The 24,067-nt window shown below is 46.2% G+C and overlaps 1 protein-coding gene across 2 annotated transcripts in view; it reads right to left on the bottom strand.

Moving 5' to 3' along the window:
* The window catches only part of SUFU (SUFU negative regulator of hedgehog signaling), an 88,842-nt gene that overhangs the window by 6,639 nt on the left and 58,136 nt on the right, over positions 1-24,067 (bottom strand). For both annotated transcript variants that reach the window (XM_039709004.1, XM_039709005.1), the window contains exons 9-11: positions 17,594-17,728; positions 16,004-16,142; positions 2,832-2,900 (exon numbers count right to left, since the gene is read on the bottom strand). In XM_039709004.1, the coding sequence (XP_039564938.1) occupies positions 2,832-2,900; positions 16,004-16,142; positions 17,594-17,728 (343 nt within the window). The remainder of the gene's footprint in view (positions 1-2,831; positions 2,901-16,003; positions 16,143-17,593; positions 17,729-24,067) is intronic.

The following is a 24,067-nucleotide window of genomic DNA, read 5'->3' as shown; positions in this document are numbered from 1 at the left end:
CCTCTTCTTTCACCCAGCCCAGCCCCCAGAGCCCACATTTGCTTTAAAGGGAGTCTCAGGGCAGCTTTCAAACCCCTGCCCATTCAGAGTGGAATGTAGGTGAGCCATCAGAGCTCTCTGGTGACAGGCAAACTGCTGGCCTGGCTGGGGAGAGCCAATGTGCCTGCACAGCATTCCAGCTGCAGTCCTTCCCACCTCTGGCACAAAGGCCTCACAGAGCCCTACAATGCCTTGTGCTCACACAGGCACTCAGCTGCTCAGGCTGTTTTGCAAACACTGGTTGAAGCACACAGAAGGGAGATTTTTTGCCCCAGTCTGGTTTACACAGCACTGTCTGTGGCCAATGTTTCCCAAACAAGGCAAGTCCACCGGTCCCATCCTGATGTCCCTGCTCGGGCTAGGAAGTCACCCCAACATCAACCCAAACACAACCAATTCAGGGACAGAGCTGAAAGGAGCCTTAGCACCAACCCTTCTCACAACCACATGACCAGTGCCCAAGCATTTGCACAGGTCTCTCAAACACAGCTCTGGGGTGGGGGTGAAGGTGTGGGGTGGAATCTCTTAGGCCACAAATCTGCCCCATCCACAGCTGAATGGCAACCAGTTCTGCACAGGCATTTTGTACAATCCCAGAGGCCAACCTGAGGACCCAAAATACAGAGGGGGGGATAGCTCTGGAAGCCTGTTTGCAGGCTCATTTTGTGTTCAAAACTCTACTGCACCTAGTGTTGCACTGTCTCAGTAGCTCTGGAAGCCTGTTTGCAGGCTCATTTTGTTTTCAAAACTACTGCACCTAGTGTTGCACTGTCTCACCCTATGATACTCCCTGACACCCTCATGGACTCCCAGGGAGGAATCTCATGGGGACCCAACACCACCAGTGACCTCAGACCCAGGCCAGCAGCACCATAGGCTTCCCAGGGGCTGTTTGAATAAGAGAGCTGGTACAAGGGGACAGCTATCAGGAAATCATCAGTCATTTATCCAATTACTTGTCTTTCTTCCCGTAAGCACCCTGTTTCTGATGGACACCAACACAGGCTCAGTGTGAGGGTCCTGCTAAAGGAGATCCCCTCCAGCTGCCTGCTCCACAGCAGGGGTGTCTCTAACATGAATTTGCTCCTGACCTGGCTCCATTTGCAGCTGCCCATGAGGGTAACCTGCAGTTGGTATCCATTGTCTTTAATGTGCTGGTGGTTCATGGTCTGAGCCATGATCTGGGGGCACAGCAGGAGGACTCTTCACGATAGAGGCTACCACAAACTCCTGTTCATTATCCTCTAGGAAACAAACAGCTCAGGTCCTATTTAAGTATTTTTATAAACTCAAGCCCTGTGTATAGCTTGCACGATGTAATCTACTGGTCCTGCACAGCTCAGGGAATTCTGAGTCTGTCTAGGACACGTGAAAAACATGGAAAGATACTCAGACAGATTATTTCACTTAATTTCACTTAACACAGGTGGTTCTTTATGCAGCAAAGGAAAGACTCCTCACAGTGTTTCATTCTACCACATGAACATCATCAGCAACAGTCAGGGCTGCTGAGGAATGCTTTCAGTTGGCCCGACCCAGATCCTGCAAGTTACAAATCCTTGGAGGAATCTGGATGCTGAAAGATCACATTTCATCTCAAGTATTTTCCTTTTTATAAACAGCACTGGTTCCAAAGCAATCCTCTTGGAGAAGTCATCCTTCGCATTTGTTTGTTTTTCACTTTTTAATTCAGCTAAGTCACAGTGAGTGGGAACCAAACACGCTGTTGCTGGGCCAGGAGCTGCCATGCTCTTTGCCTCAATGGACAGTGAAGAAACATGAGCCATCCAAAGCCTTCACTAAAGGGCCTTCAAACCAAAGTGCTCCTGGGCTTCCATGTCACTAGCAAAAATGAGCTTTGGATTAGGTTTAACTGAATAAAAGCTGGTCTGAAAGTTACTGCACAGCCAGCAGCATGCTCCCCTCACTCACACAGTGAGGAACACCCTGGCATTAAGTCAACTCTGGATTAAACAATTAGAGCCCTGAGATTTTCCTGGGGGGAGGGGAGCAGAGCAAGGGGAGGGCTGCTCTACAAGCCAAGGAAAGTTTCTTTAGAGTCTGCAGGGAGCTGTAAAAAATGGGATTAAAAATATTACATGTCATTTCTGCCACTGATCTTTGAAGTCAAGCAGAATATTTATATGGCATGGCATGGGAGACGGGGTGTTAAATGTTCCCCAGGAAGAGATCACATGGCAGTGGGAAGTTTAGTACCAGCTTTATAAAGCCCCCCTGGCTGTTGCTGTAATGCTTCCAGACTGGTGATGGTCCTTCACACACCGTGCAGGGCCAGCAGGTGAAGGCCAAGTAGCAGATGTGAAACAGCCCTGCCTGCTTACCAAACCCACTAAAGGAGGCCCATACAACAGATTGTTCAAAAGTATATGTGCTACCACCACTTTCAGCCTTTCTGAGAGCAGGGAAGGTGATGTGCTAGGAGCTGCTGGTGAGGACTACATTTATACATGGCATGGAGGAAATCCTGCCACCTGGCCCAGGGGCTGCACTGCTTTCATTTGGGGTGCTCAGATACTATGCTGGAAAAGAAGCTGATGGCAATCAAAACACAGAAACTCGCTTAATACCTATCCTTGTCTTATATTTCTTGCAATCCCTTCTCTCAGTGCCTCAGTAGCTCACAGCAGATGTGAAGGCTTAGCATGGCCTCAAGTCTATGGATGGGGCAGGGCTGCAGCCTGCAGGCTGAGGGGAGGATCAAAGACAAGCTGCAGGATGGGCTGAGCTCTCTGGGACAGTACATGGAAGATACGGGAATGATGCAGCCTTACTTCCTCTGGAGAATTCAGATCTTCTAAATCTTCCAGCATTCTCTCTACGAACTCTTCAGTCAATAGGATCTGCAAAGGAAATACAGTATTTTATGCTTTTTCACTCTTAGTTTTAGCTATTTGCAAGGAACAGCATGACTTCTGCATGGAGCAGACTGTACCAACTCACTCCTTCCCCTATGTCTTTCTTTACCACACTACAAAGGTTTGAGGGCAAGGAGCTCCTAACTTTGTCTTCCACCCCAACCACTGAAAAAAAAGTTGAAATTACACAGCAATCTTTTTTGACCCTCAATTATCTCCCTCAGTCTAAAATTAGAGGCTCGGCTTTAGACAGAAAGAGTGGGGAAGGAGGAAAAAGGGTCAAGATAACAACTGTTGGAGAGACAGTGGGAGACAGCCACTTTCATCTGATCCACTGAAGTCAAGCTCACAGTTTAATCAGGAAATAGCAGCATAGGGAAGAGCCAGAGATCCATACACAGCTGGTGCTCTGGGCATGGGGAAGGGCCTGACCCCAGCACAGCACATTGTTCACACGAACCAGATGCTGGGTATGGGAAGTGCTCCCAGAGGTGCCCACGCAAGGCACCCCCATATTGTGATGGCACATGCCCATCCTGCATGCCTGTGCTGGGAAAGCTTTTGGCTCATCTCAGAGCCAGGCTGGCAAGCGTGAAGCAGTCCAAGAAAACAGCTGCTGTCAAGTCAAAAGTCCTGGATGAGGACCATGACCCCAGCTCCATGGAGTCCCCCAAGTCACAGAAACCAGAGACATCACGGGGAAAATCAGCCCTGGGAATTCAAGCAGAGGAACTCCCACCCTCTTAAAAAAATATGTGATAGGCAAAAGCAAACACATCCTGCCCTCTTCACAACAGCCGCAGAGGCCAGAGCTCCAGGCAGGACAGCTGGTTTGGCACAGGAGCAGAGACGGCCGTGCAGGACCAGGCAAACATCCCCACGCAGTGAGGGGGCCTCGGAGCAGCATTCCTGGGAGTTAGGTTGCAGCAGCATCCAGTGGATTATTATTTCCATTTTAGCCTACAGGTTTGTTTCTTTCCCCCTGCTCCTCCTTTCCTTCCTCTGGTCCACCCTTTCCTCCTCTCTGGCATTACTTTCCATCCAGAAGAGCCCACCATTCCCATGCCCCCTTTCTCACCCTTTCTCTTCCCGTTCTTCCCAGCCATGAACCCTGTGCTCCAGAGAAAGGACTGTTCCAGAACCAAACAGTAGTGGAGCTAAGTGGCCAGTTGCACTGCTCTCCACCTCAGATCAGGAAGAGGGGCAGCCAGGCTGTCCCACTGCCCTGCAGGAAGCCCACCTCCTGTGCCACTGGCTGCTTAGGGCCAGTAACACCAGTGGAGAGCGAAGGACTGCCAGGATGCCATGGGCAAGTGGAAGTCTCTGGGCTCCATTTTGGCAACACATAAGCAGGACTATTGGACAGAAAGAGAAATGGAATACTCTAGTCTCCCTTTCTTCTTTTGTTGGGCAAGACAAGAGATCCAAAACCCACTAAATCCAAATCCAAAATGTCTGCAGTCCTCTCCCCTCAACGTTGCCATACTGCTGCCACTCCACACAGATCCTGGAGGATGATGGAATCACAACCTCCCCTCTCCACTACATTCCCCTCTTCACTTAGGTTCAACCTGCAGCAGGCTCCAGGCCAGTGTTTATGACCAAGCTGCTCAGCACGAATGCAGGCACCTCTACCTTTCTCATCATACCTCAAGCCTGAAAAAACTCTGCTTCAGCTTGGAGCCAGCAGCTTGCTGCTTTGGACAGGACTCTGCAACCTGGCACCAATCTGCAGACTGGCAAGCTGAGGAACATTGCACTGAAACACGCAGAGCCACCGCAAACTGCTGCAGTCTCCTTGCAGGAGCCTGCAACTCTTCTGCCTCTTGAACTGGAGAGGCTCATTTGCTGACTGTTTGCAGGAGGAGGGAGAAGTCTGTCCCTGTTGGAGGCAGGAGGGCAACCTGATCACTCAGCTCAGGAGGAAGGGCTGGGTGGGGAGCTGGGGCTCTGCACCGAGAGGATCGCTTTCTGCGGAGGTGCAGTCTGCAGAGGGGTGAGGGAATGAAAACAATTTGGCAGACATCAAAATCTACAGAACAGCCGGAAAAAGGAGGAGGAATTGGTATTCACAGCAATCAGGCCAGGAGGAAATGAATATTCAGCCATCCACGGATGAGCAAAAATGCCAGAGGTTGGGATGGGTGAGAGAGCACGAATGAGGAGCTGCAGCTTTGGCAGGGAGGCTAGAATTCAAGCACAGCAGGAAGACCCCTGGGCACTCCCAAGGTGCCACAGGCAGGAGAGAAATGGGAGCCACGTGTGCAAGGCAGCCAGCTGCTCTGAGGCTGTAGGAAGACAAGACAGGGTATGCAGGGGTAAACAGCAAAGGGTGGAGAGAATGAAGGAGGGAACAGGTCAGGTCTTGGCTAGGAACAAACCTATATGGAGCACTGTGCCTAGCACTGAAACTGGGGTACGATGCCTTAAGATGGCTGAGCCTGTCTACAGCTCACTGCCCTCTCTCAGTGAATTTTGGTAATCCAGCTGAAATAGAAGCACAAATACCACTGAGGCACTGAGCTGAACTGGCTCCCTGAAAGGTCTGACAAGTGGAGCGAGACAGGAGACCACAGCTGGGCTCAGCTGCATGTGGGGGCTCAGAGCAATGGCAGCCTGCTCTGTGCAGCACGTGAGGAAAGATCGCAGTGCCTTCTGTGAGCCCTGCATGGACAGTTAACTTTGGTGGACAGCAGGTGTCACAGGTCGCAGTGACAAGCTGCTGCAGTGACATTCACACACACAGTGTGTGTCTCAGAGCCTGTCTTTAACAATCTAAGTCAGAGAAAAATCCACCCCAAATGCTACTACCCAACACTGCTGGGGAGACCTGCCTTCTTCCTGGAGAAGGGAGACTCCAAAGTGCAGGTGTAACCAAATGTACAAGCTACATTCCACAACACAGGAAACTGGCACTCTTGAGGTTCTCCTGAGCATGCAGGGGGAAAGCATGTGCCAGCAGGACACCAACTGCTTAAGAGGGCTTGGAAGCAAGAAGTATTTTCATCCTGGATTCACGTCTAGACAAGATTTCTCCTGTTAGAAGTAGCCCAATCAAAATGGCTCAAGAGCACTAATGCCTGTGCTCATACATAGATCAGGCTGCCATCCCCACCTGCAATTAGCTAAACCACCTTCATGCTGGTGAGTGAGTCTTATGGAGAAGGCTGAAAATAAATCCAATCCTATCTCAGCACCCCTCACTCACAGTATTTCACATCTCCAGTTCTTGTAGCATGCCTGCTCTTGCACAGTATGATACCCCATTACATTAACACACACACACACGTTGTATGTGCATGATATTAAAGGTGACATTCCCAGCAAATAAACATGACAGACTGCCATTGCTCTAGGCACCTAATTTAATTTCCTCTGGGATTTAAACCTTAGAAGCTCAAATTAAACAAATAGGCCTCACTCACTTTATACTTCAGAACTGAATCTGAGTTTTCCTCTGATGCTGTTGACTGATCTTATCAACAGGACACTACACAGAGATCACAATGATGAAGCAGCTTATTCCATTCCCAGAGGAAAACAGAGCCCCACTGTTGTGCTGCAGCCATGGGAAAAGCCGACACAATCTGCAGGGCCAACGAAGCCATCCCATGTGCACTGAACAAGCCTCTTCTCCCATGAAATCTCTCAGCTGGTGCTGAGGAAGCAAAGGAGCAGTCCCAAGCAGGTGTCCTGGGTGCTGCAGCAGCCCAGTCTCGCAGCACTGTGTTTTCACAGCCCTGTGCAAACACCCAGCCTGCCAAAGCTGGTCACAGGGTGCAGCTGAGCCTGTGCAAAGGCTGTTTGCAGTATGAACAGTGAATGGCCCTGCCAGCCAGCTGCAGGTACCTGAAACAACTCCTTGGGTGCTGCACAGTCCTGCTCGCACCAGGATCTCCCAGACCTGACCTAGAGAGGCCTGGACATGTGCTAAACCATTGCCAGCAGATCTGGATTCCATTTGCTCTGTGTTTTGTGGCACTGAGTCATGCTACAGATGCTCGGAAGATGACAACAGCCAGAAGACAAGTGTCCCTGTTCTCTATCACAGGTACCTACCACACAACTGAAGTACAAAGCTCGGGTTCTCACCACTTCACTAAGAGCTGCAAGTGTCCAGACGTGTTCAGAACACCAGGCTAGGCTGTCTCATTCAGGTGGATGTGCTCAGGGAACACATGCTGTCTCCCTCTCGTGGCAAGTCTCACCTGAGCTTGCTGAAATCTACTTATTCACAGGGCTCACCTATGGGTCACCTGAAGGAGTTTATGTTGAAGCTTTCATATGCACATCTGGTTGAGAAACCTGTATCGTGACTTGCTACAGGTACTCAGCTGCAGGCTTATGAAAATGGATGAAATCTAAAAGTGTACACAAGATCATGGGGCTCCAGATGAGTATGGCTGACTTTGAAAGAACCTGGTGCTCAGTAAAACATTAAAGACTTTATAGTCAGCTTACAGGTACCACCCCACAGTTAACACCCCATCCCTCACTACAGGGTTCAACACTGCCATGAGGGATTGACATTCTCAGCTCAGGAAAGGCTCCTGGGGACAGAGGTCACACCAATGCTGAATGCCTGGCACAGCTGGCAAGACTTTGATCAATGAAGATTCTCAGAGGCTGAGCTAGGAATCAAGCTGCACCTCTGCCCGTCTTAAGGAAACATGCTTTGCCCAGGGCAAGACAGAAGCAAATAAATGGCCCAGCTACATTGAAGCAGAGGCTTTCACTGATAATACTCAATTTTCTTGCCTACCTAGGAAAAAACCAAACGATCACACACTTTGCCCTAGTGCTCTGTTTGCATTAAACACTGCAAGTTGCTTTTCTAGCAGGTTTGTCAAAGAAAGGAAACCATGTTTTATTAGTTCTGGACTTAGTACAGAGCTGGCCTGTATGTCCAGCCAGAGAAGGGTGAGGACACATTGCAATAAACCCTCATGTAAACCACACCAACCCTTGTAAGAAACTGTTCATCCATTGGGTGCTAGCCTGGAACAGGTGGAACAGTTGTATTCTAAGCCAAATCATCTGTTACATCTGCAAATATCCAGTAACTTTTATGAGTCCTTTGCCCTGAAAATGTTTCAGCTTAATTCTTGTTGTCAGCATAGCAAAAAGTTAAGTTAAACAGCGTCAGCCTTTCCCAATGAAATTTCCACCAATAAGATCCCCTGATGGGGGGATTGTGTTGTGCCACAGGCACACCCCAGCTCACCTCTCTGCTCTCTCCTTGACCTGCCATCTTTGCACTGCCTTGCTCACGCTCCAAGTGGTTCAGGGCAGAGGTCTTGTCACCTTGTTCACGTCAGGCCAGCCCTGACACTGTCTGAAAAGGCCACCTTGCTGCCTGAATCCATCACAACTCTCACTGCAGCCTCAAAGGTACCAGTACTGCAACAAACACCTCTGATGGGAAATTCCACTGCTGCTCTTCCAGGAGATTCACAACCCCCCTTGAAAAAGAGAAACATCCACTCACAGATGCCTCAGGAACCCTATTGCTTCACACCATGATGTTACAGTCCCAGAAGAGGAAATATAGGATGGCACTGAAAGATTTTGACCTTGTGGGATCTTTTCATGACATTCTCAGTCACAAGGCTGATCCCAAGGACCTGAGCTCCTTAGAGCTCAGACTGATGAGATCTATTGTGCAGACAAGGCTTCTTTGATTCAATACATAAAATTTGGCTCAGCTGGGGAAAGAGCTGTCAAGGAAGCCAAGACAACAGGCAAATCCAATTCTTTCAGGGAGAAAAAGCAAAGGAAGAACAGACATTTCAAGGAATGCACTAAGTGGGTGGAAGACAGCCTACACAAAGTAGCCAAAATCAAAGTCTCCTTTGAATGGCAAGGGAGGGGTATTAGGTGGCAGGATAGACAGTCAGTCAGATTAAGAAGGATGAAAGAACCTGACTCATCCAAAACTAGCCTAGACAAAGTACTAGAGAACATGCTGCAGGAGAGTTGACACTGGGAGGATCATCATGTTCTAACGGTGCATTTCTACCCTAGGTGAAATGTCTCATTCAGCTGTGAGGGAAAAGAACACAAAGGGATAATGCAGTAAGATTTGGGGGAGTGTTTGGGGCACACGATAAACTTATGGAAAAACTGCTAGCTTAGATTTCTAAGACCTGCTCAAGAATTTGGGGGAAGCCACTCAAAACATTCTGAAAAATAATTTCATGAGTAGACACATAAAACTGCTTTGGAGAAGAGCGGGCTGTAGTCGCACACAACTCAAACGAGCTTGTGGGTGTTCCTAAACTCGCCACACTAGGAATAACACATCTATTCAAGTGTGGGGAGACCAAAAATCAAGCCTGTGTCTTCAAGAGAGGACATGACCCATAGCTACCACTTACAAGTGAGCATCTTCAGCATCAGAGTAGACCTTTCAAATGTTGCTTTGAACCTCTGTTGCTGCCAGTATGCCAATGTGCATAAATGATTTAACATGTGGTCTAGCAGAGAGAAGAACCAGATGTGCTCATTTCCAGGGGAATGTCCTGACTCTACCGGAACAAAGTCATTCTCTTGTGCACTCTGTCTCTGTGACTAATTCAGTGTTTTATATGATGTGGAACAACTCCAATTGGAAGAGCTGAGGAAGAACCAAAATATCCTATAGCTGTGGTGTCCATAAAGCAAAGAAGTAGAAATGTGGGTTCAAATTAAAGAAAAGAAATAAAGTATGTGTTTCGCATTCTATGCAAGCATTATATCCCTCAAATATTGATTAGAGAAGGCAAACTTCTAACACCTCCAGTCCTATTCTGCAAAACCAGATTTTTTTCCTGTTTTTATTGAAGAAAACTTTCTTATTTCTTATTTCTGGTTTCATTCAACATAAAAGGATTTTATTTCAGCTTTTGGTCTCTTTAAAGCTTTTGTTTCAGCAAGAAAAACTGAAAATATTTAAAGATTGGGCTCAGTCTGATCTTCTTTCCCAGATTTTTCACTTAGGTTGCCAAACCAAAAGAATGGATCATCCCCCATGACCCTGCTCACAGTAATCCCCTCTCTGCTGTGACTGCCAGCATAGATAGCACATGTTGATAGCTCCTGCATGCTGGATGCTTCCCACGGCTTCCATGTACCTATCCTGCCTACAGGCACATTTAACATTTTCTATGAAAGGTTTGACCTTGCTGTCCTAAGCCTCAACTTATTTTTCCATGCTGGATGCCTTGTTTTTGATTTTTTCTAAAGGTTTTTAGGGAAAAAGGAATTGAGAGAGATATTTTGGAAAAAGTGTATTTTGACAGTACTAGCAAATTCATGTGATAATTTTGTTGGCATGAGAACCACCCCTTATGAAGAGGGTGATGAAGATTAGCAAATGAGTGTTCTGGAGGACAAGGGCAAGTCTTTCTCCTGATCATGATAATGCTTTGCTAAGTCAGAAGTCTCTGACTGTTTGCCCATAGCCTTTATGAGAAATGGAAAGTCCTCTTTCACTGAGAACATCCCAGCCAAGGCAGCTCTGCCCCAAAATAGGGCAGAGGTAGCTAAGGAGTGATTTTTCCTCTAATCATTCCTCTGAGAGGTGAGGCATTGCTATGTCACCAGGCACATCAGGACTAATGGCAGGGAAACTCTCCAGCACTCTCAGTGTTTCTGCTGGAAATCAGACCATGTGGAGGAGGAGGAGAAGGAATTTTCCATCTTGAATGAAGGGGAGGAGAGGAAAGCAGAGACGGGCCAGGATGAGGGGAAGACGGAGGAGACACAGAAAAACAGGATGAAGGGCAGATCAGATGCCAAAGCTGGGGACAACAAAGGGCAAGGAGTATGGAAAACCCCATTTACACAGCCTTAACATCCACACATGCTGTCAGATGGACGTTGGGAACCTACTGGCATGGGAGGCGAGCAAAGAGGGCCCCCAGCAGTGCCTGGTGCCAGAGGATAACACCCCACCACTGCTGCGAGACACTCACATTGTGCTGAGAATCAGGGGGTGCCAAGTGCCAGTGATCCATAGCCTCCACCTGCCTAACAGGATTAGTCCCAAACCCAAGTAAATTACCTGGAAAAAATACTCTCTGCACTCAGAGATGAGTGACATTGGGCATACAAAACTTTGGAAATTGCTGCACAGAAACTATGCCACACGAATTTGGTGCCAGCACATGTCTGCCTCATGAAACAAATCTGTAATCACAGGATCACCTGCAGTTTTTCTCCAGGAAGACCTCTGCCCTGTTCAGTCCTCAGGATGGTTCTGCTCACTGAATGCAGCATTAGTCATCATTTCTTTTCATTATCATTCAACTTGCTTCCCCATTCTCTCCTACTCTCTTCCCCTTTATTTAGTATGCTCCATCCAACTACTGCCAGCATGAATAACACTGGCAGTACCTAATCTTACTGTCCACCACTCTCTCAGCCTCTGATGTGCTTTGCCTCACATTTCTGCAAGGCAGGGAAGTGCTCCCCTCCATACAGCAGATGGGGGATGGAGCCTCAAGGAACTAGAGACTTAAAAGTCACAGAGAAAACCTGCAAGAGCAGGAAGCTGAAGTCTTTGACCACAGCTCCCAGGCTGAATCCCTGCTCCAGAGAAATCCTTTCTCTCTCCTGACCTGCAAGAATAAATTTTAATCTCTTCCTGAAATTGTTTCTGCTGTTCATCTGTGGAGCTAGAATGCTTGGCAAGCACTGAATTCATTGCATTCCTCACAGGATGACCGGAAGAATGTTCTTCTGAACAGACACAGGAAAATGAGTGAAGAAAAAATTGAATCTGAATGTCTAGTTCTTGTGAGTGTCCATCTCAAGACTTGCAGATCCCTGTTTTCCAGTCCACTTAGTTCTGTGTAGCACAGAAGTATGCACAAGGGAATTCCTCCTGACCTCCTCTTGTTGCTGGGAACACAGATCAGACTTCAGCTCTTGAGCTGGGCATCCAGAAAATGAGGAACACAAAGTCACTTGCCAGGTGAGAACATTTTAGCTTAAGACTCTGGAATAAGAGTAGGTAGAGGCAGGAACAGGACCCAGTTCTCCAGGGCAGCATTTAACAGGCTTCACTATAAGACTACTGTGATTTTTTGCAATTATCTGCCTCATTCATTACACACTTTCCAATTTTCACAAATAAAGTGGAATCCTATAGGAAAGAGTCTACTTTACTCCACGCTCCCGATTCATCCCCTAAACATACTGCATCTCTGTGCAGTGAATGAGGCAAGCACACTCTGTTAAAAATATGTATGATTCTTCAATTAGATATTGCATTGAAATTCACATGTGTAACAGGCAAGGCTAAAGTGCAGAGATATTTCTTACATTCTGTGTGCTAGATTTTACAGTAACGAGGACTCTTTAACTATAGGTTTGTTTTTACTGCACTGTATTGGCTTGTATGTCAGAGTCTGCAGTAGTATCTGATGCGTAACATGCACGTTGCACATGATCAAAGGCTTGAATGTCATCTTCTTGCCTAGAACAATGACTGCCTAAAGCAGCAGGAGCAGAAATTATCTAAAGGTAGAGTTAAACAAACCTCCTTCTCCCCTCTGGGGAGAGTAAGCAGTCCAGGTGAGCAAGGCAGGAGGGGAGAGCAGCCTGCTTTGTGCTAGACGGGCAGAGAGCTCCACATAAAAGCAGAGGAGCTTTGCAGAAGCATGTCCTGACTCCCATCACTGGAGACTTAATGATGGTAATTCCCAAAGGATGATGCATGCTGACAGGCTTTGACACAAACTACCCCAGGATAATATTAATATGTATTAAAGGCTCAGGCAACTTTATTGGGACGGGCTTGATCAGTTACACATTTCAACAGAGCGTCTCTATCATCTGTCGGAACAAAAGTAAGGGAGGGAGAGAGAACACACGCACAACCTCACCTTGCTTTGGGAATGTTTTAGAGACAAACAAGGTCAATCTGTGATGAATTGCACACTTGGCACAGCTCAGATGTTGGACCAAGGACGCTCCACCACAAATACGAATGTCACTGTGGGGCAGTTTATGTTGGAGTCTGTCTGCATGATCAGCATCCTTAACCCTCCAGCATGGGCCAGACACCTCCTGCACAGCCTTTCCCTGTGCATTTGGAACACCTACCCCTTGGAAAACAGAGGAGAGGTGCTGAAGAGGCAATGTGGGGGCTCTGCAGTCACAGCACTGGAGGAAGGGGGAGTGGAAGAAAGAACCGCGGAAGCCTTTGATCATGTGTAATGTTAATTCAAGTGTTACACATCAGAGACTTTGCCACAGTAACTAGCATATAAACAGGAGTCTAGTGTTAACAAGGAGGACTTCTTGAATATGTTTGTACATTTCTGAGTTAAAGCAATTTCCCTATTCAACAATACATGACACAGGGGAAAGAGTTCAGAAATAAACCAGCCTAACATGCTTAGACCTTTAATAGAATTTAGCTTCTTAGAACTAATTAAATGTTACTTAAATGAAAAAAAAAAATTCCAAGTACTTGGGAAAGGTGCCAATTTGACAGCTCTGGAGAATGAAATAATCTAATCATCCCCAGAGCATGGGCAGCAGCAGGACAGGCTTCCCCTACTAACATGCCTCAAACGTGACCTGGAAAGACTGTTGATAGAAATGGGGCGTACAATCTCTCTGGTCTAATGACTCCTTACTTTTTCTGCTGAGACTGCTAAAACGGTTCCCGCTGAGTACCAGCTGTGGTGGTGATATGGACACCTGTCTGGTCAGAATGGTGCTGGGACCTGCCAAACTCCTGTCATCTGCTAACCCTCCACCAGAGCCCAGTGACTCTCAGCTCATTGCTCAGCCCGGGCAGCGGGGGCTGATAGACAGCAGCTCTCCAGCCTGTCCCACCTTGGACATGCTCCACTCCAGCCCACAAGATGTAAACAGGAGGTACTGTGTTTAGTCTGCAGGTTTGGGCTCTCACTGCACCAAAGCTTAGACTCAAGAGAAGTCAGTCTCTGGCTGCTGCAGAGTTGAGGCTGGGATTTTTAAGGCTCTTATTTCTACCCTAAGATAGGGAAAAAGTCCACAGGAGGAAAAGCCTGCCATGTCTCCTCCACAGTTCCTCCATTTACTTGTCTTTGCAACATGCCCCTGCATGGCAGTAATGTGCTTTCAGCCACCAATTCTCCTTGGAGCTCCTTGCTGTGCCTGGGGTCCCAAGCAACGGAGGAGGAAAATCCTCTCTGGGCCTTGCTGTGAAAGCTTAGCAGGACTTGCCAACTCAGCCAGCCCAGGCTGCAATGGACTAAACCAAACACAATTTCCTCATTGGAAATTTTATGCACCACAATTTCTTTTACTTCTGAAGCAAAGCCACACAAACCTCCCCCTCCCCTGCCCCCAACACCACAAGGAACGGCTGAGCACGGATCAAGTCTTCCCTTGCATACTAAGCCAAGAGTCTCAGACACTCCCACATCTCACAACCGGGTGCTACTCCTGTTGTCCCAGGCTGCTTTTAGCCTCCCTTCCTCCCCCCTTCAGCCTGTCTTCCTTTGTACTCAACACAGGACAGGGCAGGGGCCAGCAGCAGAGCTGCTTATGGCAAACAAGAAGATCCAATACATTGGCTTTGTGTAGGAGAGAAGCAAGGGAACTTGCTTCTCCCTACTATCTGATCCAGCAATTCTTCACCTTTCCATGCCACCTACTCCAAAAATCTTGCACGTTTTTCAGCACCAAAATAAGAGGCATTTTCAAAACCAGCCCAATACATTGGCTTTGTGTAGGAGAGAAGCAAGGGAACTTGCTTCTCCCTACCATCTGATCCAGCAATTTTTCACCTTTTCATGCCACCTACTCCAAAAATCTTCCACGTTTTTTCAGCGCCAAAATAAGAGGCATTTTCGAAACCAGACAGGTTTGTAAGGGTTAACATGTCTGGATGGTGACATAATTATTGCCATTCTTCACTGTTTAGAGGTTACCTGACTACTCTACACATCAATATATTTTGAGATGTGATGCAAATGCAAACAAACACTCATGTTTGGAGTTAACACAGTCACAAGATCCTGTGTATCATGTGTTGGCAAGCACAGGAACAAACAGCAAATGACCCACCCTTAAACCTGACTCTTTGCTGTTAATCATTATAGGAACATTGCACTTTCCAGTCAGAACAATCAAAGCAGGCTCTTTGAAAATCCCTACACGAGACCGAGATCAGCTCCTTCACAAGTCATACAGATTCCAAGGTATGATGTCCTCCAGACATATGAATGCAGGCTGCAGAATGCCTTGAAAACAAGCATTGGAAGGCTAACTGCAACACTGCAATGGTGAAACAACCCCCTGTCTTCAAAACAGAAGGGGAGGCAGGAATGCCACAGTTACAGTGAAGGCAGAGACATACTGCACACATAGTCCCTCAGAAATGGGTTTTTCTGCATTAACACATTCCCTCAAGACTTTTTTTTCACAATATGCTTATAACCATAAAAAAATTCAACAGTAGAACAGCACTACACTGTCAGATCATTAGTGCATCACTGCTCTAGGGCTGACCCTCAACTCCAAGCAGACGGGGATTTTCCAGGGAAAATCTGTGACACCAAGAACATGTGGGTGCAAAAATGTGTGGGTGCTTCAAGCAACCACAAGCTTTTATCAAAGAATCAATAGAAAAGAGCTAAAACTGAAAGGCATTTCTCTCTGTGCTGCTCTCCCATTAGGGATGATCAAACTGAGATCTTGGCTCTGCAGGATCACAGTCCCACAGCTTTCTAGCTCTTCTGCCCTGGCTCCATTCTTGTTTAGGTCATTCCACTCTGCCTCCCCAAATTCCTTTCTGGAAAAAATCAAGAATAAATACAGCCTGTAAAGTGTTCACCGACTTCAGGAAATGGATACTACTGTATTCATAGATGATGTCTGAATTTTCCAGACAATTATCTTTTTGATTTCCACTAATATAAATAGCAGCATTTCACCATTATTTTTTGAGGCCATAATTACTGAAAATATTGTGCAAGAGCTGTGAGAGATGTTGCAGCAGAAAATACAGGTTTGTTACACTTTTAAACAACATAAGCCCTTAGCAAGATAATTTTTAGGTCACAGTAAAGGAGGAAAGGGGAAAATCAGGAGACAGGCTTTCTCACTTGTAACCAAGGTCCGTGGGCTGCATAGGGGTGCTCCTCTGTAGCAAAGGCTCCTTCTACTCCCGTTGATACAAATGTGATTGCTGTATCTCCTGTAATACTTTTATATGTAAAGTGCCGTCCGTGTAAGAGCCTTCCCCTGGGAATTAAACACATGTGCATGCGTTGAGAGGGGGTGCACAGCATTCAATACAACAACAGATAAATCACTATTGTTTCTGCCTCAGCATGGGAAACCATTTTGAAGGCAGCAAATATTTATTTTTCAGGAATATAAGAAAGATTTGCTTCAAAAAGCAGTTGATAAGACTCCTTCTGAGGCAGGGAGCTACCCTTCTTCTTCCTCCTTAATGTCAGGACCTTGTTACAGAGCTAGAACACATCTAAATCCCACCTCATGTCTATCCCCATGATGAGGTGCTGATGTATGTAAAGGCAGGGGACTGCCAGTTTTCCACCAAGGTGGAAACTACAGAAAAGAATCCAGACTCCACATTGTGTGGGAATGTGAATATGCATTTCTAAGAAGGCCCAATGCTGTGACAGTACCTAGTAATCAATTGTCCCGGTGTTTGGCAAATGTCACCTGTACTACTTAGGCAAATGCCTAGAAAACACACATACACGACCATCTGCAGTATTACTTCCCTTTTTTCATTCAATGCAAGGGAAAATCATGGCTCTGGATTTTGGCTCAGAGCATCTCTGACACCTATGCATGGCTTCTAACATGCAAGAGGGAAAGCTTCAGGTAATATATTTAGTGCCTACCAGAGTCACAGTTGCTTGGAGAGTTACTGCTGGTCAGATGAGCTAACTGATCAGGACAGACTGTTCACACATTTGTGATGTAAAATAAAATATGTTTGCATTAACCTTCCCATTGGTTTCTCAACAGGCCCAGGCAAGTGTGCACCTGCTGCTGATAACTCTGATACTACCAACATGTAACTCATTAAGCTAAAGTAACACAATCACCTACAATCATTTGTCTTGACATGACAGTTCATTTTTATCTTAAGATACTAGAACATTTGCACAGGGATTTTTAAAAATAATGCTGGCTGAAGTTATGGAAAACTAGAAGCCAGTGATATGCACAGACTGAACCTTCAAAAGAAAATGTGTAGAGCATGCACACAATGTGTTGCTCCTTCAGTCATGTGACATAATTTGTCTAAAACCCACACTTGTATGCATAAACTGATTGCAAACAGGTTTTGCACAACCACTTATCTGAGTCCAGAAGTCAGAATGAATAACTTAAGGGATTTCTTTGACAGAGTATGTTAAGACATCCCTTCTTTATCACAGGGTTGCTAGCATTAGACTAATAAAAAGCCCTCTATACTAACCCTGTCCTGCTTCAGCACTCAAAAGACACTCGAGGACGTAAAAAGAATCAGAAACAATCTTAACACGATGAGCACAGAATCATGCAAAGAATCATCTGTTTTTAATGTGTTTTGGCAAAATATCTAAGCTCTGGCCTTTACAGACCCATTGCATGCATGTCTGTATGGTGAAACAATGCCACAAGGCACAAGCAGCATGTTAGCACAGGCTGTGCAGGAGGATGGCTTCACTCACCTTAGACAGAGGGGGATGAGCGCTCCGGACTCCTGGTTAAATTTCAGGTGCACGCTCTCCAGCTGCCTCGTGCGGATCAGCTCGTGAGGAATGATGGCTGCTGAGCTCTCGCTCTCCAAACTGTCCTTACGGCTTCTAAGAGAACAGTCAAAACGCACACATTCAGGATTCCAGCACTGTGCGCTATTTTGATTGCAAATATGGAAGGATACGGGAAAAAACTGCTATGAAGACAAAGACACATCTGAGTTTTCACCACTCTCTGCAGAGACACAGCCTCCCTCAGACTACCAGTCCTAGCATGCAGCTCTTCACCTTGATTTGACAACCTAGGATCTGAATTGATGTATATACACGGTGCATCCCTTCCCAGTATTAAAAAAAAAAACAAAACTGGAAAGAACTGCAGCAAAACTAAAGTCTTCAAACTTCCAAACACTATGGTTTGGATTAATTACCAGGTGTGTCCTTCCTCCTGCTTTTGCTTTATCTTCAGGATTTTTCAGGTAGTGGCCTGCTGGAATGAGTAGCCCAGTCCTTTGTGCCTTTTTTTTGCACAGTTCAACCAAAAGGCTTTGAGAATCTCCTGACTCCACCAGCACCAAGTGCAACAGCCAAAAGACAGACTCTCCATGTGACAAATAGGAGATTCACAGATGTAAGTCGGGCTGCTTTAGGACAATGGCAACTTTGCTTTCTTATTCCTTCATTTCTGCAAGACCAGCATATTCTGAAGCTACAACACGGTTATGTTGTTACATGATTAGGAACTTTGCCAGACCAAATCCTCTAGATAATAAAATGATCTAACTCAAAATACTTGACCATAAAGACTTTATATGTTCAAAGAGCACCAGCATGATCTCTTACTTGACAGTCTGGAGCAAAGAATAAAGGACAGGATGGGTTATGACTTTAATGGATGACATGGACTGATGAGAAGTGTCTGATAAGTGATTTATATTCTTGCCACCTGGCATTCCACAAGAATTTAATAGAGGTAAGACTTTGTTAAGATAGTTTCTACAGTACAGAATTGCCAGAGGAGAGGGACAGGGAAAGCAGGAGGGCACTGAGATTCCACACTGCAGTGTACCTCCATTGTGCCACAAGGACCAAAAGCCAAACAAGGCTATCAAGCTGTGGCTCCACTTGAGAACACTGTTAAAACAAGCCTGGATCCTTCCTCCATCCAAGCTGAACTGTCTTTAGTGTACATCTGGAAATGATTGCAAAGAATCAGCTTCACCCTCATGAGCTGACCTAGATGACACCTTCCCTTGATTTTACCTTTGAGAGCTGTCCCAAAATTACTCCCACCAGCCACACACATAGTAGTGCAGTTCAGTGTGAATTCCAGCACAGATCAGCCTGTTGCTTCTGCCAGGTCACCTAGTCCCATGTGAGCCCTTCACCGATGCTGCTGAGCTGCCCACTCTAAAACAGCTAAACTCTGATATCTCATGGTCCAACCTGCAAATACACCACATGGCCAGGTCAGAGACATACAGAAGAAAGATACCAGAGCAGCTCAGCTCTCTGCAAGATAAAAACTGTAAAATATGCCCTATTTCATCTTTAGCAACATACAAAAGTAGTAATGTATCCAGCAGGAACATGGTACATTAGGATTCAGCTTATGCATAGGGTGGGCTGAATGGACTGACAGTGAGCAGTGTCAGTTTAGTGGGTTAACCCTGAAGCAAAGACACAACATGCTTTGTAGTCTATGTGTGGCACTTGAAGTTGTGTTTAATCTACTTCAGCAAACATTTTATAGCTCCTTCTAGGTGGGGTCTTCAAAGAGTGGAGCAGGCCAGCATTTTTCAGGCTGATTACCTGAGAAGTGCAGTTACAGTTGATTAATGATCAGTTGACCTTAAGCTAAGCTTTGTCTCAACTTCCTTATCAGATCTTATATACACAGTGAGCTGTGGGAAAGTCAGCCTGTGGTCTACAGCTTCCAATCATTCATTTATCAGCCCCTACCAAAAGGGTCAGCCATTAGCAACGCATGATTTTCAAGCAAGCCATAAACTTGCACTCCTAAATGCAGTTCCACAGTTTAGGCACTGTGGAGTGGATCAGGAGTTTTACAGCAATGTTACTGCTACAGACAAGAGACTGTGCCCTGCTCACCTGGACTGCCTAAGTGCCAGGCGTGGGGACATCCCAGAACAGCCTCACAGGCAATCCATGGTGTAAGGTTTGTGCTTCAGCAGGACAGAGAGCTGCAGGACAGCTCCCCACAACCCTGGGCTCCAAATCTCTCCCAGCTAAAGGTAGGTTTTTAGGTTTCCACCATGCTAGCCAGTACAGCTGCAAGCACAATGGGGCTGCAGTCCGGAGGGGAAACAGCCTCCGGTTGTTAATGCAATAATAGGAATGACGACAGCCATTCTGGAGACAAGGGGCAAAGCTTTCTGAGTCTTATTAAAACCAGCAAATGCTGTTTGTCATTACATGCTCAAGAGAAGATGTTGACTAATGTATAACTATCAAATGGAACTGTCATGACTTTACGGCTGTCAATAATTATGACTTCACATTAATAAGTAACCAGCCCTTCTGTCAAAAAAGGTGAAGCAAAATGGTAGTTAATACTGTGAATGACATGAAAGGATTAATCTTTTCCAAAATACTCATACTCTGTATCTCTTGTTTCTCTTCAGAGGAGCTCACACAATTTCCGGTATTTAAAATTGAGGGTGAAACTCCAATAGCAGAAACCAAATAACCTTCTGTCTAAGGTAGACTTTTCTAAACAATAATTGTATATAATGGAATGCACATAACACATCAGGAGGTTACGGTTCCATCACAGGGACTAAGAAAGACTCATTAAAATTCTCTCTTTGGGACTGGAAATCCTTGTGCTGACCCTTCCAAAGGGTGATCACGCAGATGAAGGGTCAGCAGGACCTCTCGGTTGTTATTAATAAAAAGATCATATCCTAACACACATTGACATCCACAGCTTGTAGTTTTCAGACTCAGAAAAAAAATGTAGAAAGTTTGCTTTCTAACACTAACATCCCTGGTTTTACGACTGTCAGTTAACCGTAAGTCTTTGCTTCCTCCACCCCATCACCAAATAAATCAGCAGCAAGAGTCAGAGGAGTTTTACTTGTTATGACTAAGATCTAGCTGACTATCACAAAAAATGTTGCAAACTTTGTCTATGCCAGATTTAATACTTAGTCCAACCCCCACAAAAAAATTCATGTTTCTCAGTGTCCAGAAAAAACAACTCTGCAAAAGCCAGGGCTGCTGCATTAGGAAAGGCAGCAGATTTAAATGGAAGCAGCATGCCGGAAATGCCCCAGTTTAAAGACTGCACATCTAGTGTTTTGTGAAACTGGAGGGGAGTTGGAGGAGATTAAAGCGCATTTCCCTCTGATTGGGAGCTTGTGGGAGGTGTAAACGTGGGCAGTTGTCAGATTAATTCTTTAGATGATTACATTCTTTTTGTTTCTTTAAAGCTGTTTGTAGTTGGGTTTGATGTCTCCTGTTCTGGGCAAGTGTATTGCTGCAGTTACCAAGGTGACTTTAGCTGACTTTCAACTATTTTTTCCAGCTTCAGTTTCTACCAGTAGTCTGCTTCTGGGTGGAGGAGAGAGGGAGGAAATTATGTTTGTTGTTTTTTTGTTAAGTCTCATGAATGCTGATTAACATGAACTCAACCAAAGCCATATTTGATTTTTTTTCTCTTTTTCTAAGAAAGAGAGGGTGATCAAGCCATTGTAAAGGTGTCCACTGTGGGCTGCAGCTTCCCCAGATCTGTCAACAAGGGGAAAGGGCTCGAGGAGACTTGATGTCCCAGTGTGCTGTGCTCCTTCTTGATGTGAGAAGGCCACACGCTGGAACCTGCAGCCTCCCGGGGGCCCTCTCTTTGTATTAAAGATGAGGGTGGCTGCAACCTGCTTAATTTGATGCCAATTAGCAGCAGCCTGTGGGGATCCTGGAAAATTGCCAATGCAATCACTAGGTTGCACAAAGTTTGGATGTCCCCTCCTTATAAGTCATGTTTATAGCAACTCCTCAAGCAACCACTGGCAGTTATTTTATGGGATTCAAGAATAACCAGGTTGATTGGATTAAGAAAGGTTTATTTATTCTTGCATTTGCACTTCGCTTTATGATCAGAGTGCTTGATCTCATGGATCTGTCAAGGAAGGAAGTCTCAGTTCCCCTCCAAGCTCTGTTGCTGATATGGAGCATAATTTTGCTGCATTTCCAAGCGACCCTGCCAGGTATCAAAATCACAAAGGACAAGCTGTTGGAAGCTGGCCATGGCAGGGGCTCTTTCCAGGAGTGGGTGCCCACTGCCTCGCTGAAGTTAGTTTCTGTCATTGCTCCTTGCTCGCTCCATATAAAATTCAGTACTGTGAGTTAGCAAATGCAAACCATCAGTGCAGGCTTGCACAACTGAGCGAGAAAGGTCGGGCCACTTTTCCTTTCTTCCTCTCCCGCCCCCTCCTTCCACTCCCCCTTCTTCCCTTTCCAACCGTGGCTGTTTCAAACCTCCTCACTCCCTCATGAAGATATGGTCAAAGATCACTTAAGTGCCAACAATCTTTCAGTCTCTTTCCCACAGTTTCCCCTGAAGGGCAAACCAGCAGCTGTGGGAAAGAGCCCTAAGCACCTTGGCACACAGAGTTACAGCACCCGTCAGGCACGCACAGAGGCAAGTGCAGAACTGGGGAGGACATGGTTACACAGCTCCTGCCATGGTCACACTGAGACAAGCCTACTTCGAGTGCTCAGACTTGGGTGCTCCTCAGCCTGGTTAAACAGGATGGTGACAATGTTCTGTGTGCATTTCCTGGCAGGGAAGGGCTGCTAGGACAATGCCAGTAGCAACAATCTTCTTGCCATTCACATATCCCTTTGGAAAGCTGCATAATAACCACTGTCAGAGCTTGCAGGGGCCAGACTGTTCCAAGACCTGCAGCTGAAGTGGAATTGAGAGATTTAGGCTGTGCCATTGGCACCCTGCAGACTCATGAGCAAAGTCAAACAACTCTTTTATGCTTCAGGTTCCCTGTCTGTAAAAGCGAGACATTTTTCCATGTAGGAACGTTGCAAGGATTAAGTCAATGTTTGCAAAGCACTTTCGGATTCTTAGATGGGCAAAACTATGCAGGAGTGCAAATTATTAGCATGGTGACTGCTTTGCACTTCTACTGACACTGGTTTTCCAGACATTTACATTTCTAGTTTGCAATCTTGTCACCCAGCACTCGGCCTCACGCTGAGAGACACTCCCTAAAGTATATTGCCTCCCTCCATTCAGCATTCCTGACTCAACCAGGACACCACTGAATGGCGACTGGATGAGAGAGCATGCCTAAATAAGCAGGACTGGATTGGAAACTTACTGCTTAGTGGTTGCAGAAACAGAAAGCCGAGCCAGAACCAGACAGCTTCAGAGAATGCTGAAATGCTCCTCTTTATGTAAAGTTTGCCTCCAAGAACTGAAGACAGGAAACCAGCTACAAAGGCAACAGCTCCCCTCTGCCCAAGCAAAGCAGAATGAAAACCCAGTACAACTGGGAGAAGCAAAGTGCAGACTCGCCTCCAAGCAAATCCTACATTTTGATATTACTGTCAGAGCTTCCTCAGAAACGCTGCTCAGATGGAGCTTGTTAATGTGCATTAACCCAGTGCTGCTCCATCCACGTGCCCTATTTACCAAGAACTCCAGGAGCAGCGGACTCCAGCCCTGGAAGCAGTGCCACTATTACTCATGTGCTCCAAACCAGGCACACCATGTGATAGTCTGGGGTTATCCCAGGAGGAATTCTGGAGTGACACAACTCCTCCCTCTTCCCATGAGGGAAGGGCAACCACCTGAGATGCTCAGAGTGCAGAGCTGCAGCAGGTCAGTGCCAGGACAGTCCTGCCAGCCCCACCTGCCGGAGGGTTGTTCCCTACTCTGCCAGGAGCCTGACTTCATTTCCCTGCACAGCTGGAAACTGTTCAGGGCTGGATGGAATTAGCACATGGCTACAGGGCTACCATATGTTCAGGTTTCCCTAGACTCAAACTGTCTTTCTGCCTAGAAATTGAATGCAGATGGGACTTGAGGTCTCTGTGGGTCCCTGGATAAATGGGACATCATGCATAAGGGACCAGCACAATTACCTGGGAAATCCCAGACAGAAATATGAGAGTCAGGCATGTGAACCACACCACTTGATCCTTCTTGAGAAGGGGGAGAGTTATAAACAGCAGAGACATGATGGAAAAGCCTTATCCAAGTAATACAGACTTTGGAGACCCTTTTCTATCACTCAAACCTAATGTTCAGACACTGGGTGTGCGTGGGCACTACCTGAATTCTGGCACAATGAAATGCAACAATCACAGATAATTTTAGCTTCAACACATGCAGTAATGCAGTGTGCTAGCACTAGGTTTCTAATTCATGCCTCAACTCACAGTAGAACAGTCTGAGTCAGCCAAGAGGCA

The sequence above is a fragment of the Passer montanus genome, unplaced genomic scaffold (genome assembly GCF_014805655.1).
Source record: "Passer montanus isolate IOZ18808 unplaced genomic scaffold, ASM1480565v1 scaffold21, whole genome shotgun sequence".
NCBI lineage: Eukaryota > Metazoa > Chordata > Aves > Passeriformes > Passeridae > Passer > Passer montanus.
This window is presented reverse-complemented; position numbering and strand designations above follow the sequence as displayed.